At 37.7% G+C, this 18,609-nt stretch overlaps 1 protein-coding gene across 5 annotated transcripts in view; it reads right to left on the bottom strand.

The window, feature by feature from the left end:
• The window catches only part of ATG2B (autophagy related 2B), an 87,606-nt gene that overhangs the window by 66,967 nt on the left and 2,030 nt on the right, over positions 1-18,609 (bottom strand). For 4 of the 5 annotated variants that reach the window (XM_067555093.1, XM_067555094.1, XM_067555092.1 and 1 more), the window contains exons 2-6: positions 13,696-13,858; positions 5,731-5,883; positions 4,873-4,975; positions 2,834-2,996; positions 2,049-2,228 (exon numbers count right to left, since the gene is read on the bottom strand). In XM_067555093.1, the coding sequence (XP_067411194.1) occupies positions 2,049-2,228; positions 2,834-2,996; positions 4,873-4,975; positions 5,731-5,883; positions 13,696-13,858 (762 nt within the window). Of the gene's footprint in view, positions 1-2,048; positions 2,229-2,833; positions 2,997-4,872; positions 4,976-5,730; positions 5,884-13,695; positions 13,859-14,650; positions 16,925-18,609 lie in introns of those variants that run through there. The other variant, XM_067555096.1, reaches the window with a different exon arrangement.

Here is an 18,609-nt window from a genome sequence, read left to right as displayed (position 1 = left end):
GAGGAAACTGGAGATTCAAATTAAACTGGAAAGGAGATTCAAATTATTAAATTGTGCTTGCACTTGAAATTAAATTAAACTAAACTGTATTTGTTCCTAGAGTGTTAAAATCTGGATAGATTTAATTTAAACACCTTATTTAATCCCCAATTTAAATAAAGGAGCCAAATCAAACGAACATTAGAAAGAAATCTTGGACTGTATGTTTTGAAGAGAAAAACTAATTATATGTTCTGTATATTTCTTTTCTATTTCTATGAATATATAGCCTATTTAATGAATTAATCAAATTGAAAACTTAATTCATTTTTTAATTTTGCACACCAGATAACATGTATAGTGTTCACTGACTAGTGTTAGACAAAATGTATTTTGTATGCAGTTAATGCATCCAAATGAACTCAATAATCAAAGTCAGTAACAGAATATGATTAGACTTAAAAATCACAAATACCATTTACCACACCAACTGATTTGCTCAGTGTTTCTCCACTACAATGCTCAATACTGCACAAAGCGTGCCAGAAATGCTGCACTATGTTCTGAAAAGTGTTAGACAGGTCATCAAATGTAAGTGTAACACAGACCCCTGTTCTCAGATCTTGAACTAAAGAGGCTTTTTTTCCTGTCACCTTTAAATAAATGTAATGATTGACACTAGGAAATCTTTTACTTTTAAAAAGGCTGCAGTAAGGCACCTTGCTACCAGTAAATCTAGAACTGAAAACCACAAGAGCTGTTAATATCTTGTAATAGCTTGTTTCAGTATTTCAGACACTGCATTTTTGTGCTATCTTCCTTTTCAGCAAATGTTGCCAAAAGGACCTTATGTCAAGGATTTTTCTTGACTGAACAAATAGAAAGAAGTTCTAAAAATCAACCAGTAGTTGCAGGACGTGTAACAAAATTCCCCATGCAATAGAAACCATATTGAGAGGTTTCTGCTCTCTGTATTTTATCTGTATTCTTTATTTCAATCAACTCTATTTTCAATTTAATTTTGAAATGATTTTTATCATTTTCCTTTTGTGCATAGGTATCAGAGCACATTATAAGCCACAAATACACTGCATAGAAGATAATTTCAGAACCAATTTTATAATTGAAGTTAATAAGAATATTAATGTGAATAAAGTTTGTACCTGCTTAAGTGCTTGTAGGATCAGGGCCTTATATTTCTATTTTTTTTTTCTATAAAAGGTTTGGGAAATTCAAATAAAATGCCCTACGAGCGGTGGCATTTAAAAAAAACAAAAACAAACAAACAAACAAAAAAACAGCATTGTAATTTAATTCACTGTAAATTTTAATCTAAAATTTCAATATCACAAATTTTCAAATTAGTTTTACAAACCAAGCCTCAACCTAATTTAAATCAATGGGTTTTTTAAAATCAATCATTTAAACCACTCTGTTTACTGCCATTTCAAAATCAGGTGGTTACAATACACAGAACAAAAATAAATGAGTAGCAACAGGACTTTTCATGAAAACAAAGCAATTCTCTTCGGAATTACTGCAATCCACAGAATTCAAACGCTCTCTGAGATACCTGGCATCTTCTTTTAGAAACAGACATCACTGTACCTTTGAAAGTAATTTAAATGAAATTTCCAAATGATTTATCATAGCATCTTTACAATTTGCTTTGGTAGGAGTTGTGAGTAGGGCAACATGCCTGTCTACCAAAAAAAATAAAACCCACAAATACATACTGGGACAAATTCTGCATTCGGTTACGAGTGTGCAACTCCCCCGTGCACTTGTAAACAGAGCATATCTGCTCATGATATTTAGACACTTATTTCCGCACATTCCACAATGTATTCTCAGCACTCTATGACTTTGTTGGTTAAAGAAGAGATGTTTTAACAAGGGTTACTGCCTTACCTTTAAATGCAGACAACTTAAAATAAAATTACCAAAATTAAGCCGAAATCAATTGTTTTTCCTTAAGGCTCTCAAAACTTTTGCAGTAGACAAAAATCAAAACCAAACAGCTACTTGACTGTGTCCAGTTAGTTAAAGAATATAAAACCCGGGCTAACCTTAGCTCCAGGAAGTACTTCATGTTGCTTTAATGTAAGGCTCAACTTCATTCTACCAATCAGCCTACTAATCTGTACAGGATCAGAGGGAGTGACTTCTGGCAGGTTTCTGGTTAGCTGTGGATGTGGTTCATACACAATTTTTGGATTCCAGCTGGGGGAAAGTTTTGGTTCGGCTGCCTTTAAAATGCAAGGGGGAAAAAAAGGCAACTAGCATTCATTCTAGTATGTGTCACAAAGTATACATATATAAGTCTGATAAATCTACACAACATGTAAATGACAAACAGTTTCACATAAATGCAAATTTCACATCTGTATTGATAAACATACTAGCAAATCTTAAATACACAAATATCAAAAGGTACTCAGAACCTTGAAGTGTCAGGAAGTGATGAAATTTTTCTTTGAATAGTAAATTATGTAGAGATGCCAGTCTATCTCCACAGATTAAGGTTGCAGTCAGATTCCAGTAGTATATGTCCTATTTTTAGTCTTCTATAATTTTGCTCTTCAGCCAACACCATCTCCACTCCTACATAATAAAAGTGTTCGACAAAGGAGACTACCAATATTTTTCCCAAAAAATTCACAAGGGTCACTGGACTCAGAAGTTTGAGAACTACTAATGTATATGAGTTAGCTTGCAATGAGCTACCGAAACACTATTCAAAGAAGAGTTTCAATTCCTTTATACTTCAGAATTAGGTTTATATGTATATTACCACACAATATATTTTGTCCTTCATCAACTCTACATATTTATATGATTTATTTATTTTTACCAACTGTGTAGCTGAACACACTGGGGAGGACTTTGCTGATGCTGGAAACTCATCCCAGAAGAGAGAGACACCTGAGAGCTGAAGTAACTTGTGAGCAAAAGCTGTGGGCTGATGTACATTAATTCCAGAGCATTCATCAGCAGTTTCATCACAGTACATAGTTCTGGAGAAAAAAGCAAGGAAATAAGCATGGTAGGGATGGCGTGCACACTTTTACCTTCTATTGTGCCAGTCAGCCTCTAGTTTATGTTTACATGTGCTCTTGCTCTTTGATTATTTACAAGGCCATTGATTGATCTGAAAGGAGAAACCATCACTTTCTGCAAATAGGTGGAAATGTTGAGGTCCTTATAGGACACTGTTAATAGCAGTTGTACTATACTTTTGAGGTCAATATGTCCTGATATGGGATCCTACTATTTAATCTTATCTCAAAGTGAAGGAGTTTGGCCTATATTACCATTTTCGTTTATTTACATTAAGACACCTGTAATTGTGTTCTAGCCTCATGACTAAAGGATGGTTTTGGAGTGGATAAATCTACAACATATGCAATTTTATAGAGTCTTAAAGAAGCACTACTTGGATGGAACACTTTCCTTTATGTCAATCATTTTTGTTTAATTAATTAACAGAATTTAAATTATGCCTAGGACATGCCCAAAATTCACCTATCTACATTTTCTGTATAATGAAACATTGTGAAATGAAATTTTCTCTAATAAAATACCTCTGAATTATATAGATCAGAAGAACAGTAGAACTTAAAAAAGGTATCGTTACACATATAATTTTATCTTAACTAAAATAGTTTATGCAGTATCACTCTGTTATGACACTTAAATTAGATGATCTCTTTTAAAACAGTTTGTGTAAGGGTAGCTTTTAATGTACAGGGGATTCTTTTAAGGGGGAAAGGTGGAGGGGTTCTGATAGACATGTTTACTAACAAGTTTCTCTCTTGAACTGAACTCAGCAACTGCAACAATAATATTTTTTGTTATTTTTTTAGGAACAAACTATAATTCATCCACATTTTTGTGTGTGTAAAAACATTATTTTGTAGTGAGTTTAATACTGTTCAAGATACTTTTGTTGTCATCATGCCACCAAATGAAATGAGCCTATTAGTCAAATGAGCTAAATGAATGCCTTAAGAACATCTACAATTTACAAGTTTCAATTATTTATACAATTTGCTTTGCACTGTATGTGGGTTCTTCTTACAGGTCATGCAAAAGCTAGAATTCTACTGATCTAGTAATATTTTTGCAAGATTAAGGTTTCTTTCCTAAATTTACAACTGTGAGGTCAGATTTTCAGCATCCACAACTGGAGCCAGATTTTCTAAAGAGTTTAGCTTCAATTCAGACACCTAAAAGGAGTGGCCCGATTTAACAATCAGAGCTGTTGGGTGTTGTCCATTTAAGAAAATCTAGTCACTCATTTAGGGTATGTCTACACAGCAAAAAAAAAACCAACCCCAAGAAAACCCCTCCAGCAGCAAGTCTCAGAGGCCCGGTCAACTGATTCAGGCTCACAGCGCTCCCACTGCAGTGCTAAAAATAGCAGTGTAGACATTCTGGCTTGGGCTGGAATCTGGGCTGAGAGATCCTCCCCCCTCACCGGGTTTCAGAACCCATACTCCAACCTAAACCTGAAAATTTACAATGCTATTTTTAACCCTGCTTGCAAGCCCTAGTCAGTTGACCCGGGTTCTGAGACTTGCTGCTGCTGGTCTTTTTTTGCCATGTTGATGTCATCAAAATGGGAGCTGTTCAATGTTGCCGTCTTTTGAAAATCTGGCACTCTTCTGAAGATTACAGAATGAGTAATCCTGTTAAGAATTGGGTGGAAAAAATGTTACTAGGAAATTCACTTAAGGTATCAAAAGTCTACCGCATGAATGATTTGGACTTCAGAGCTCTACTATGTGAGGGGATGCATGCATGAATGTGTATAAATCTGTGCATATAAAAATAAGAGACATGCAGTTTCTTTCTTTTTTTTTTTAAATGTTGATTTTAAGGAACACTTACTTCTCAATTTGGATTTCAAGTGCAGACCCACTTTTAGAATTTTCCGGTACATGTTCGATTCTCAAAACAGTATCTAAAAAGGTAACTTTCACTCTTCTTAGAACTGAAGTGAGGAAACCAAAAGACAATAGAGTTACACCATGACTATTTAAAATCAGTGAGACACACTTATGACTTAATATATGAATAAAAAGAAAGAACAGTTCTTCATTGATTGAAAACTAATATTTATTTCATTGTTAGGATTATAAATAGCTTCTAATACAATATCAAATGAGAATCTAGTTTTCTATCAGTAAATCTTCTAGTTGGACATTCACAAAATGTAAAGCAATCTAAAGAAACCTCACTTTAAAATTTCAAAACTGAATCTAATGCCTTGTTGTGCTTAAAGTACATGTGCCATATGAAATCTGATTCTTCAAATAAAAATATGAGCTCTACAGAAGACTGTTTTCTATCAGGTTCTTCCTCCTACAGCTAACACCATTGTTGATCCAACAGTCACATGATGTGCTAAACCAGTACTGCCAGAACCAAGACCTCCTACCAGTCAGTCCAGTCGATGAAAGGAATAATCCAAATTTATACTTGTATATATGAGAGAATTTGGTCCTAATGAAGAGCTGACTCTGCGCACTGCAGGAAGAGCTTTTTTGGGTTGGTTTTTTGTTTTTGTTTTTACTACTGTGATTTCCTTGTCCTCTCCTCTTGTTTTAACTGTTAGAAGGTAGGGTCACCGATAAAAAGTTGAGAGAGAAGAGAAGCACTAGCAAGTGAGCTCTCATTTTGTAATATCATGGCATGGTGTAGACTAAATCAAGATGTTCATTCACAAATTGCAGAGTAAAGTCATACCTGTTTCAATAGTTTCTGCAAACTTCTCAAGCCCTTCGAAAGGTTGAGACCCTTCTCCTTGTTCATCTGTCAGTTTTTGGCTAAGACATTCTTTTGCAAGTTGCATACTAGTGGTCATAAAACTTGACCAATACATAGGCTCTGAACCAGATGCTGTAGAATAAGATAAAAGTCTTAAATACATTTGCCACAAATGTAAAATCAAAGCAAACAAATGATATGTTTGGTATATCTAGGCAAAGGTCTGGTCTACACACAAAGCTGCACCAGTTTAACTAAAAATCTGATTTTATACCACTATTTAAACTGGTGCAAAACCCTGCATGGATGGTCTCAAATCAATTTAAAATTGGCTTCTATCTTTTTAGCTTATGTTGGTAAGTTTAGAGGTACAAGATAAATTAATATAACCAATTTTAAACCAGAGTAAGCATGTCCACAGAAGGGTTGGCACTGGTTTAACTAAATCAGTTTTTAAAATAGATTTTTTAATTACACTGGTGTGACTTCTGTAGGCAAGACTAGGCATAGATGAGGCCTAAGAAAAAATGAGATTCTTTAAATTGTGTTAGCTACCTTGAGGTAGCTGTAATTGAAGATGACTTCCTGGTATTAGGGAAGAGCACCAGTTATTAGTTAGATTGTGATAGCAACCAAAATGTACTAGATACTGTCCAAACCCACAGGAAGACCATCTCTACCTTGAGGCAGCTAACCAGATTTGAAACATCACTCAACAACAACTCAGTCCTCATCTACCTAGGATTTAAGGTGTGATTTTAGCATGTTAGCTAACATATGCTAATAGCATATTTAAAAAGTCTACTTAGACCAGCCATAGTGCCCTCAACATGTGCTAAACTGGTCAAGTTAAAGACTAAGGAGGAACCTAGAATTTGACTTCACCAGTTTAGCACATGTAAAAAGCAGTGTCTCATCTACACTAGACTTTTAAAATATGCTAACATCACATCTTTAAATCCTAGTCTAGACAAGGCCTTAGATGTAGTTTAACACCTTTACAACTATGTTAGTTGATAGTGGTCAACCCTAAGGCTACAAGCTGCCAGATAACACCATTGATGGTCATTTCTTAACAGCTAACTTGATCACACTGTGACATCTGTGCATATTAAAAGTCTAGTGGAGACAAGGCACATCGATTAATTTGAGATAAAAAATCAGTATAGACAAGCCCAAGTGAGGCTAACCTAACATGACTGTAAAGATACTAAATTGCATACACGTTAGGACCTCGGTGGTGTTTCAAATGAGATTTGCTACCTGAAGGTATTTAATTCTGTTTTAAAAAATCCCAACACCATTCATTAATCTTGTGGTTGTAACTGCTTGGTGACAACTGCACTTTATCTTTCCTACCTGCTCCATTTTTAAACAATTTGTGACAGCAAATCCACACATCCATGCAAAAAAATAAAATAAAACTCCTTGACAATGGGGAGAAGAAAAGCATGACCAATGAAACATTCCTGCCTGAATGGCACAAAAACAGTGGTCAGTTATTTACAAGTAAAGAACTAGTACAAAGAACTAATTAATAATGTATTACTTTTCACATACTCATTCGTAATATTAGACTCCAGCACCAAACTGAAGGCCATTTATCCTATTTATTACTACCATTATCTGTAAGATAATATCTTCTTAAATGGACATTAGCAAGTAAAATTAACCCAAGATTTAGTTCTAGTACAATAAATTAGAATGAAACACAGAACAGAAATGTGATTTTTTTAAAAACTATTTAAATAGGACTTGCAAAGAAACAAAATGTTCTTATGCTTTTTATCACTTCTTTAGGTGTCTAAAGGCAGTATAAAAGCATTTTCCTTTTCTTCCCTTTATTCAAATTTCAGATCCTGTGTAGTGTAAAAGACCCAGTGACCTGTTCTACCCTATAAAAATTAAAATGGTTTAAACCCCTTAGGATGTTTGTAAAACATGTATCCACAAACAAAAATGCCCCAAATAGTCCACAAGTGGTTAATAATGCATTAGAACAGACTACCTTTCAGTATATGTAATAACCAGTTAAAGCCTAGCCAGTTCAGTCTGAACTAGGTGAGTGTCAGTGTAGACACAGAAAAGCTGGAGGGTTCTACCAGCCTTCCAAACGCTATTCTGAAGAGGACTTCTGTGTACTAAGGAATAGTACCAAAGGGCTTGTCTACATGAATACTTAATTTGCAGCAAGTTGGGGTGTAAATCTATCTCACACTAAGCTACTATGAATAAAGTGTCCACATGGACCCTGTGGCCACGCATTAAAAGCTTGTTGGTGCACTTTGATCTACTCCCATTTCAAAGCAAGACAGATCAAACCACACTAGGGAACTTTTAGTGTACAGAAGCAGAGTCCACAGAGACAGTGAGCATGCAGCAACCTAGAGTAGGGTAGATTTACACCCAGCTAGTCGCAAACTAGGGTTATGTCTACACTACAATGTTAAGTCGAGTTAAGTTACGTTGACATTCATCCATCGCTGTAATTAAACCACTGTTGCACGTCCATGTGAAGGCAGAGTGCATCCATAGTATGTGCACTTACATTGACAAAGAGTAGTACAATGTGGATAACTATTTCACTGTGCAACTCACCATCATCTGGTGTTGGGTGTTCTGGAAAGGGTTTGCAGTGCCTTATTGGGGCAGGCTCAGTGTCCCATGATGCAGTTTCTTCCATCCCATCATTCCATGGACTACCTATTATGTTTCACACTGCTTTTCAACAGACCCTGTAAACTGCACACCTGCCCTCTCTATCTGAAAGTATGGGTTCTACACTGCTCTCCTATATTGTGCTGAGTGTTCTGAACGCAGCGTGGCTGATCCTGCAATATTTCATGAGCTGCAAATCTGATGATGACATTGTGGGTGTTTGCCCTGCTGTGTGCCATGGACTGAAACAATTAAAGATTGCTGTTGGCTTTCATGAAGCAGCCACACATGGTGGACTTTAAGTTCTAGGCATGAGAAACAAGCACTGAGCGATGGGATAGCATTGTTTTGCAGGTATGGGATGATGAGCAGCGGCTGCAGAACTTTCATATGCGCAAAGCCACCTTTCCGGAACTGTATGCAGAGCTCGCCACTGCCCTCTGGTGCAAGGACATCAAAATAAGAGCTGCCCTAACAGGAGAGAAGTGAGTGGTGATCGTTGTGTGGAAGCTGTCAACACCAGACTGCTACTGATCAGTCATGAATCAGTTTGGAGTGAGGAAGTTCACTGTTGGAGTTGCAGTAATGCAAGTGTGCAGGGCCATTAATCACTTCCTGCTACGAAGGACTGTGATTCTGGGCAATGTGTATGAAATAGTGGATAGTTTTGCAGCAATGAGATTCCCAGTAGGGCAAGAGATGACACACATATCCCTATTTTGGCCCCAGACCACCTTGCAACGAAGTACATCAACAGAAAGGGCTACTTTTCTATGGCATTGCAATGGTATGGTAATTTCACTGACATCAACGTGGGGTGATCAGTAAAGGAGTATAACGTACGCATCATCAGAAACAGCTGGCCTGTACAGAAACTGCAAGCAGGGACTTTCTTTCCACATCTGAAGATTCCCTCTGGGGATGTGAAAGTGCCAACAGTGATCCTTGGAGACTCATCCTACCCTTTGCTCCCATGGCTCATGAAGCCTTACACTAGCAACCTTGACTACAGCAAGGAGCGCTTTAACAACAAGCTCAGCAGGTACAGAATGATTATTAAATTAGCCTTTGGCTGCTTAAAGGAGTGCTGGCACTGCCTTTTTGGCAGGTTAGATCTTAATGAGGAAAACATGACCATGGGAATAGCAGCCTGCTGTGCTCTGCATAACATTTGTGAAACTAAGTGGGAGAAGTTTCTGCAGGGTTGGAGCATTGAGATGGATTAGCTAGCTGCTGCTTTTGAGCAGCCAGATACCAAGGCTTTTAGAGAGTTTCAGTGGAGAGCTATTTGAAGCAAGGAGGCTTTAAAAGAGCACTGTCAGTGAGCCAAAGTAATGTGGGTTTCTGTAATGCACTGAGCTAGGCATTGTTTTCTTACACCATTGTATGAACCTTATAATGTTTGCTGTGTGTGTGGTAATTTTACAATATAAATATGCCTACTGGCACTACCACTGTATGTAGGAGACAAATAAAGATTCATTCTCTTTCTATACGTATATTTTTATTAAACACTGATATAAACATTTCTATCTTCTGCAAGGAACATGAAAATCAAGAGCACATTTGCCAATGAGACTCTCACAGCTGGGTGTATGTTCAGTTGTCATTGTGAAACTTCTCCCTCAGGATGGAGTGCATTGGGTACTGTGACGGCCTGAGAACATGCGAGGAACGGGGGTGAGAGGGAAGGGCATGGAAGGCAGTTTGGTATGGTCTGCAGGAGGTGAGCATAGATATGTTCTGCCTGAAGTTCAGTCAGGGACCTCAGCATGTCTGTTTGGTTCTTGAGCAGCTGTATCATCCGTTTCTGCCCGTTTCCTATCCAGACTACCCATCCGCAGTTTGTCATTTTTAGCGTCTCTCTGCGCTCTCTGCTCTCCATCCGAAGCATCCGAAGATTGAAGCACCTCCCGGAACATGTCTTCCTTATTCCTCGTTTTATCTCCTTATCAGATGGAACCACTCTCCTGGTGTACAGAAGGAGACCCTCAAGGGCACATCTGCAAATGCTAAAGAAACAACAGACAGAGGCACTATTGTGAGTGCACTCAAAGCCTTGATCCAAACTAGTTAGAAACACAACTTTCTCACTTTCCCTTGGCAGGCACACAGCATGGCGGGAGCCCCAACCATGGTGAGTTCAGCCTGTGAGGGAAGGGGCAAGATGGGACAAAGGGGGGTAAAAGGAGTTCAGAGGAGCATCACCACAAATGCCTAAGGCAAAGTTTCATATCATGGGGGAAGAAACAAGGCAGCCCTCCCAAGTAACCGTCATCAGAAGATTGCAGAGTATCTCCAGGAAAGTTTCCTAGTGATCTCTATGGAGGATTCCTGGGACATCCTGGTGTGCATAAACTTTTCCACAGGGCCCCCTCTGCCTCGCTGCACAGGGGAATGAGAAGCAGATACAAACGGTATCTGTGTTATTTCAATCCCTCTTCTACCCTAATTAAAAAAAAAGTAGAGCACAATCTCATGTCTCCCTGAAGTATCAAACACGAGTACTTACCAGAGCTTCCCTCTCCTGCATCAGGCATGCCAGAACCAGAGTGCTGGGACTGGCTAGACCCCTCCAGAGTTAAAAAGAAGTCCTGGCTCACCATGCCACCGGGCAACTGTCCCCTTCTTCCTCCAACTCCACTTCCTCGTCCACCACATCGTCCCTCAGGGTTCACTCTGCCAGCCACTGTCTCCAGCCTCCACCCCCCAAAGTATCCACGGGGCTCTTGGCAGTGAAGGTGGGGTCGTCACTGAGGATGGCGTGCAGCTCCTTGTAGGAATGGCATGTCTTTGGAGACACACCAGAGCGACTTTTGGCTTCCCTTGCCTTCTGGTATGCCTGCCTCAGCTCCTTGATCTTTGCATGGCACTGCTGCATGTCCCTATTGCACCCCTTCTCCTCTATGCCATGAGCAATCTGTCTGTAAGTATCAAAGTTCCTGTGGCTGGAGCGGAGCTGTGACTGCACAGCCTCCTCTCCCCACAGACCTAGCAGATCCATCACCTTCCATGTACTCCAGACAGCAGTGTGTTCACTGCGAGGAGCTGGCATGGTCAGCTGGGCAGATGTACGTGAGCTCTCCAAGCCAAGTAAACAGGAAGAGCAATTAAAAAAATTCCCAGGCCTTTAAAAAGGGAGGGGCACATACCTGTATACCTGGCTGCAGGGCAGCGGAGTTCAAATTGGTGACCAGAGTGGTCATGATGGGCATTGAGGGACTTCTCCTGGAGGCCACTTAGGGCAACATAAGCAACACAATGTCTACATACACTGACATTGCATCACTAACTGCATCAATCAAAGCACTATGCCTCTCACTGAGGTGATTTTATTATGTTGGTGTAGTAGGAGAGTTAAATCGGTGGGCAGAATCTGTTCACCTAAGGTGCCTTATGTTGACTTAACTTTGTAGTGTAGACAAGCCCTAAGTGTTTGTGGAGACAAACTTAGATTGTAGTCACCATCAAGATGCGCTTGTGACACTGGCAGGCCAGATGACATCTCTTGCCCAGGCTGCAGGCATTAGCTAAGAACTGACAACATTATATAAGCTGGAAATGAATCCAGGTCACCTATATGTTAGTTATGCTCTAAATAGGTATTAGTCTTATCAGAATTTATTTAATGATTAGACTCTATGAAATGTTTGTAAATTGCTACATGCATTAATTTTACTTGCAACGTCTGTATTCCATGCTGTAAGAAAATATGTAAGTTTTGCTTTATAACTTTGAAAATGTTTGCTCTGAACTTGTGAAGTCAGACATGGGAATCATCCCTCTGCTTCTTCTCCCTTGCACTGCCCATCCAGAAGGACCATCAAAATCAGATGGGCTATCAAGGATTATCACAATACAAAGGATTGCTTAATGGCCCTATCACACCTGGGAAATGCTATGTGCAAGGAAGCTCATCCTGTGAGCTTAGAAGCTGAATGAAGGAAATAAAATAAAGCCACGGGAAAATTTGCCATCTTTTTGGCTGTTTAAACTCTGAAGGGCCAAAGACTCTAAGCTGAAGCCAGAGATCTCCAAGAGCTGCCTTCTGGGTTTGCCCTTAAGACACTTTGAATTGACAGATCACTACAGCGCTGTCACTCATAGAATTTACATGGTAACTCATTTGTGTATGTGTTTGCTTGCTTTAACCTGTAAATAACTCATTTCTTTTTTCTAGTTAATAAACCTTTAGATAGGATTGGCTACAGGTGGTGTTTTTGGTTTAGGATCTTTCTAGGGTAACGACTGATCTGGATAGGTGACTGGTTTCTTGGGACTGGAAGCAACCTGAATGTGGTGGTGATTTTGGTGTAAGTGATCATTTATTACTAAGCCCAATTTGTCTGGCAAGAAAGGCCTGGGAATGACCTAATAAGGAGTAAACAAATGGACTTGAGAACTTTATTTTGAATGTTTTCTAATTTAAACCAAAACCCAGGAGGAGTGAGAATGGATACAAGGGTTTATGAATTACTAAAGCCTCATGAAGGGGGAAACTGAGATGGAGGCACTTGCAGGGCCAGCCTAAGGCCACAAGAGGGTATATGTGAGGCAGCCACCCAATGACAATCCCATTAGAAACAGTATCACTATCTCTCCTCATAATAATTCCATGCAATTGCAGCATCCTTCAGCCATGTGCAGTAATCTGTTCCCATCCAATCAAATTCAGCTATCTATTCAAACTGGCCAGTAGGAGTTACTGTATAATAGATAACTAATAAAGCACTCTCTTCCATATCCAGAATTTGAAAGGCCACCTTTACAATACAGTTTGCCCAGATAGCACAAATGAAGCATAATACAAACTTGTGGTTCTCTCATGGCAGAATTTTCCTGAGTCAAAAATAACCAGAAGCAAAAAATGAAGATGAGGATTTCTTTATAAAAAAGAAAAATATGGGAGCATATAAAACTATCAAATTTAAGGTACCAAATGGACACTTATGAGCAAACATTTCTTTACTAATTTCTAAATTACATCTATATAAGTGTGGAAACAAAGACAGAACTTCAGAAATATTATAGACTTAAATTAGTAAACTGCAGCTCTATTGAAGAACACTTGATAATGATTGTATTCTCTGTTTCTAAGATAGATATATTAAACAAACAGTGCTTAGGTACAAATTTTTATAGGTATATTAAAAAAAACCCAAAAAACCCACAGAACTGGTTGAGGCATAACTGCCAGTACAATCTCATACATTTGAACATTGTAAAGAATTCTCCTATTTTATCAAGTGAAACACTGAGCCAAATAAGACAATGCAGTAAACCTACCAAGACGAGGCCTTGGCCTGAAGACCATCTCTAATCCTTTCACTTCTAGTGCACAGTTATCCTGCAGCAATGACCCCCAGGGAACAGACAGAGAAATTGACTGGATAAACCCTTCAGTGACTTCCAAAGGTGCATCTGCTGACTCCAGAATCTCATTAAGACACTAAAAGAAGAGAATCCAAAATTATGCTCCTATTAACAGAAGCAAAACATTTAATTTAGGATATGTTAAAATGAATTAAATTAATAGATTTAATAAACTGGAAGTTACCCTGTATTTTAGTTCTGTCAATGATGAGTGCTAATTAAGCACTAAACTTTTAATCTAATACAGTTCCAGCTGTGGTAATTCTTATGATTTATATTACTGAACTGTTCCCACAAATTCCCATATGATGCTAACAGAAATATTATAGTACAGCAGCTTAAAGTGTTATCACAAAAAGAAAAATTAATTAAAGTTTTAGGAAAAGCCAGCACAGTAAATGGACAAAAACAGTTTGTTCATTGTGATGAGAATGTCTTTGATTAGAACACAAGTCAAATAACTAAATTTGATGAAATGCTCATTGTATAGTTGTTGGACTGTGACAACTGAGCCAAACAGATTTATTACTATTGTACTGCATAATGTATCGACTGCTGGTTAGTTCTAAATATATGAAAAAGTTGTTCACAGTAATGTTGAGCACTAATATTTTTTGAGTGTTCAAAATACTAACTGCCACTATTTTTTAAAAGTAAAAATAAGAACAGAGTGGACTAGCTGGTGTTCTACAGAAACACTACTATTCATAGACCCCCTCTTATTTAACGTACCAATCCTTATACCAAAACAGGTTTCTGAATGGAAGTGAAGGGCACACACAGTCATGTTGCCTTCAGTCACAGACTCACAGCAAGGTGAACTGGATGATTCCTTTGGAGAAATAGCTAATAAAAAAGGAGATCTCACCTCTCAAAGCCTATTCAGTTCTAGAAAACATCCCAGGGAAAATTTCAGTTATTACTCTTTGTAGCTTTTCATCCATTCTGTAAAAAAATCCAACCATTTCTCGCAATGCTACATTTCTTTGTATTAAGAGACCACTTATTTCTAAAAAGAAAACCCCATTAATTTATGCTCATTTAAATTTTCCATGTTTATATATTGTTAAATAAGATCAGAATTAAACAATTTTCTTAATACACATTTTTAAAATTCTCCATCATAACTATAAGGTGAGTGCATAATTGGTAGAAGGACCAAACTCAGTGTAGTTATCCATGGTTCGCTGTCAAACTGGAAGGAGGTATCTGTCCCAGGTCAGGTACTTTTCAACATTTTCATTAATGACTTGGATAATGGAGTGAACTATATGCTAATAAAATTTGCAGATGACACCAAGCTGGGAGGGGTTAAAAATTTGAGGAACAGGATTAAAATTAAAAATGATCTTGATAAATTGAAGAACTGGTCTGAAATTAACAAAATGGAATTCAACATAGACAAGTGCAAAGTACTACACTTAGGAAGAAGGAAAAATCAAATGCACAAATACAAAATGGGGAATAATTGGCTAGCAAATAGTACTGCTCAAAAGAATTTGGAGGTTATTGTAGACTCAAATTAAACATGAGCCAACAATGTGATCCAGCTGCAAAAAAAAAAACTAATATCATATATATGACATGGGAGGTAATGAGCCTCAGCTGCAGTGCCGAAGACTGGACACAGTACCACACTTTAAGAAATATGTGGACAAATTGGAGAGAGTACAGAGGAGAGCAACAAAAATGATAGAAAGCTTAGAAAACATGACCTATGAGGAAAGGTTAAAAAACTGGGTATGTTTAGTCTTGAGAAAAGAAGACTGAAGGGGGGACACGATACCAGTCTTAAAATATATTAAGGGCTGTTATAAGGGATCAACTGTTCTCCATGTCCACTGTAGGTCAGACAAGAAGTCACCAGTGATTAGATCTTATGAAAAACTTTCTAACTAAAAGGATAGTTAAGTACTGGAATAGGCTTCCAAGGGAGGTTGTAGAATCCCCGTCACTGGAAGTTTCTAACAACAGTTTAGACAAATACTCTTCAGAGAGGATCTAGGTATACTGGTCCTGCCTCAGCATGGGAAGCAGGACTAGATGACTTCCCAAGATCCCTTTCAGTCCTATATTTCTATGTTTCATTAAACAAGCATGATACTCTAAAGACCACATATAATTTAACCATAATAATAAAAGTTGTCTCATCATTTTATAAAATACCTGTATGTGTGTATTTATCAAGCTTGACAATTTTCAAATAATAAAGTGAAAAGTACTGGCCGCCTATTGTCAACATACACTAGACAATGGGAAGGAATATTTGTATTTTAAATATACGCTAACAAAAATTTGACACACAAGTACGTCCTCGAAACATGTGCACCAGTAAAAACGCTTTATATAAATTTTGTCCAGTAACATTTCAAATCAGTGTCTGAAAATCAGTACCCAAAGAATTCAGATTCACAAAAGATTCTCAGGCCTTGATCGTGCAAACAATTATGGATGTAAGAAACTTTTGGCATGTGAGTTTAACATAAATGGACTAATCACATGCCTAAAGTTAGGTCTTGAACATATGAGAAAATTGCAACAATTTAACTCAGGGGTTCTCAAACTGAGGGTTGTGATGCCTTAGGGGGCCACGAGATGGTTACGTCGGGGTCGCAAGCTGTCCCAGGCAGCATGCACAGGGCAAATAGCCTCTGCCACCCCAGGGCAGGATGAAGAGAGGGGAGGTTGCACTCAGAGGCTTGCTGTGTGAAAGAGGTCACCAATACATAAAAGTTTGAGAACCACTGGTTTATCTTAAATTAGTTTTTAAACCCAGGCTGCCAGTTCCCTACTCTCCCCATACTTTTGCCTTCAATCTTTTTCTTACCTAATTGGTCCTGCTTACATTCTTAAGAATTTTACTTTTGAACTGATGTATTTTACTCTTTTAGCATCTGATACAACATCCATTCAGAGTAATGAAAAGAGTCCTACTGACTTTAACAGGAGTTGAATCAGACCCTGAAACAGTTTTGGAAAGAAACAATTTGATTTATCAAATGTATATGACTGATTATGGTTCTGTGAAGGTAAAAGTGCTTCTCAAATAAGAGATAATGCAGTAACTATAGACATCAACTAAAAATATGAAATGAGTCAAGTAGCGTAAGTATCCGCAGAAAAAATATTAGCGTACATTAGTTAAAACTTGTTGCTACCATTAAAAAATGGGGTATAAGTTTAAACTTGTAGTATTTCACATGTATTTGATCTATATGTATGGACTTTTCTATGTATAAATATTAATAAAATCTAGCATATCAAAACCAATTTTCAATAAATCTGGCCTCAGATCTCTTTTTACAAACTATACCTAGAGAAACTGAAAGGAAAATTTATTTTTGTTATCTTTCCAACTATTTTTAAACAAACTATTTATCAGAAAAAATACTAGTGTATGTTTATTGAAGTTAAATAACATGAATAAAAGATAAAGATCTGTTTAGCAAGTGAATGATTAAAGAGTATTTAAAATAAAATTGTAAAACTCCCCACACTTACACCCACTGCTGGCTTGATCCTACATCTCTGAGGAATTCCCAGAGAAGTTAATGAGAATTTGGGACGTGGAAAGGCATTGCAGGGTTAATATCAGAAGCAGCAGTGAAATCAATCATTAAGCATATTTATGTACTCAGTCACAAACATTGTGCGCTAAATTCTGATCTTCATTAGACAGTGCAACCTCCTTGAGGTCAATGGGGTTGCACAAGTGTAGTGGAGACCAGAACTTGTCCCTCTGTATATTCTAAACACCAAGACAATGGTGTATATATTCTGTATGCTAAAACATTTTAAAAAATTGAACGAAACTAGTAGATGAAGAACAAACCATTCAAAACAGAACAAAAATGAGAAAAGAATTAAGGTTAAAACTACAGACTCCTGATGACATGTAGACAGCAGGTTTCAAATGACTTGGAAAAAAAAAGCAGCTGCAGCAATTTCGCAACACCTGTTTTTGCAATCTTTCTGTCATGCATGAGAGAGCCGTATTTAAAGAGTATCTAAGCCGTATCTAAAGCACCTGTGCTATTCACTAATTTACAGGCCAGAAAATACAACCCAGCAAAAAAAAATGTATTTTTCTAAACTGGAAAATTAACATTATATGCACATTTTACTAACTTTCTTTAGTACAACAAGCACTTTACCTAAATTGCTAGGGTTCACAATGTTTATCTTTAAAGTCTAATAAAACTAACTGAGGCTGTTTTAATATCCACTAGAGGGCACTGATATCTTATTAAAACATTAAGTCTGCACGCCTACTACACAAAAACAGCTGCCCCATAGGACCAAATGAAGAAACTACTACTTTGCATTTACAAAGTGTCTTTTATCTAGGGCATCTCAGAAGTGCTTTACATAAAGCACTTACAACACTCCCAGTATCATACGTATTTTACAGAACTAGACCCTAGTCTACAAGCACTAACATGCATGCTTAACTTTACTACTAGTAAAGTTTGGTTTACTAGACATAAAGTTAAGCATATGTAAGTGTTTGCAGGATTGAGGGTTTAAACAAACCAACCGACCAACCAAGGCCTACAACTTAGATTTCACATAAAAAATATTGAAATCATTGCATCACATTGGAACCCATGAGACTGACCCATGGCCTTCCTCGCTGATGAAGGACAGCTAGGAGTTCCGGGATCCATATTTACAGACTTCAACAACTCCCTTGAAGAGAGCAGCTTACCACCTTTGCAAAAACAAATACATGGCATATTCAGATCTGTAATTTGACACAATATACCTTACTGATTGCCACCCAGTGTTTAAATTCCCATTCCTATTCAAAGTGACTGAATAGCTGCC

Source organism: Emydura macquarii, unplaced genomic scaffold, assembly GCF_026122565.2.
Source record: "Emydura macquarii macquarii isolate MOO-44397 ecotype Brisbane River unplaced genomic scaffold, CSIRO-AGI_Emac_v2 contig_1551, whole genome shotgun sequence".
Taxonomy (NCBI): domain Eukaryota; kingdom Metazoa; phylum Chordata; order Testudines; family Chelidae; genus Emydura; species Emydura macquarii.
This window is presented reverse-complemented; position numbering and strand designations above follow the sequence as displayed.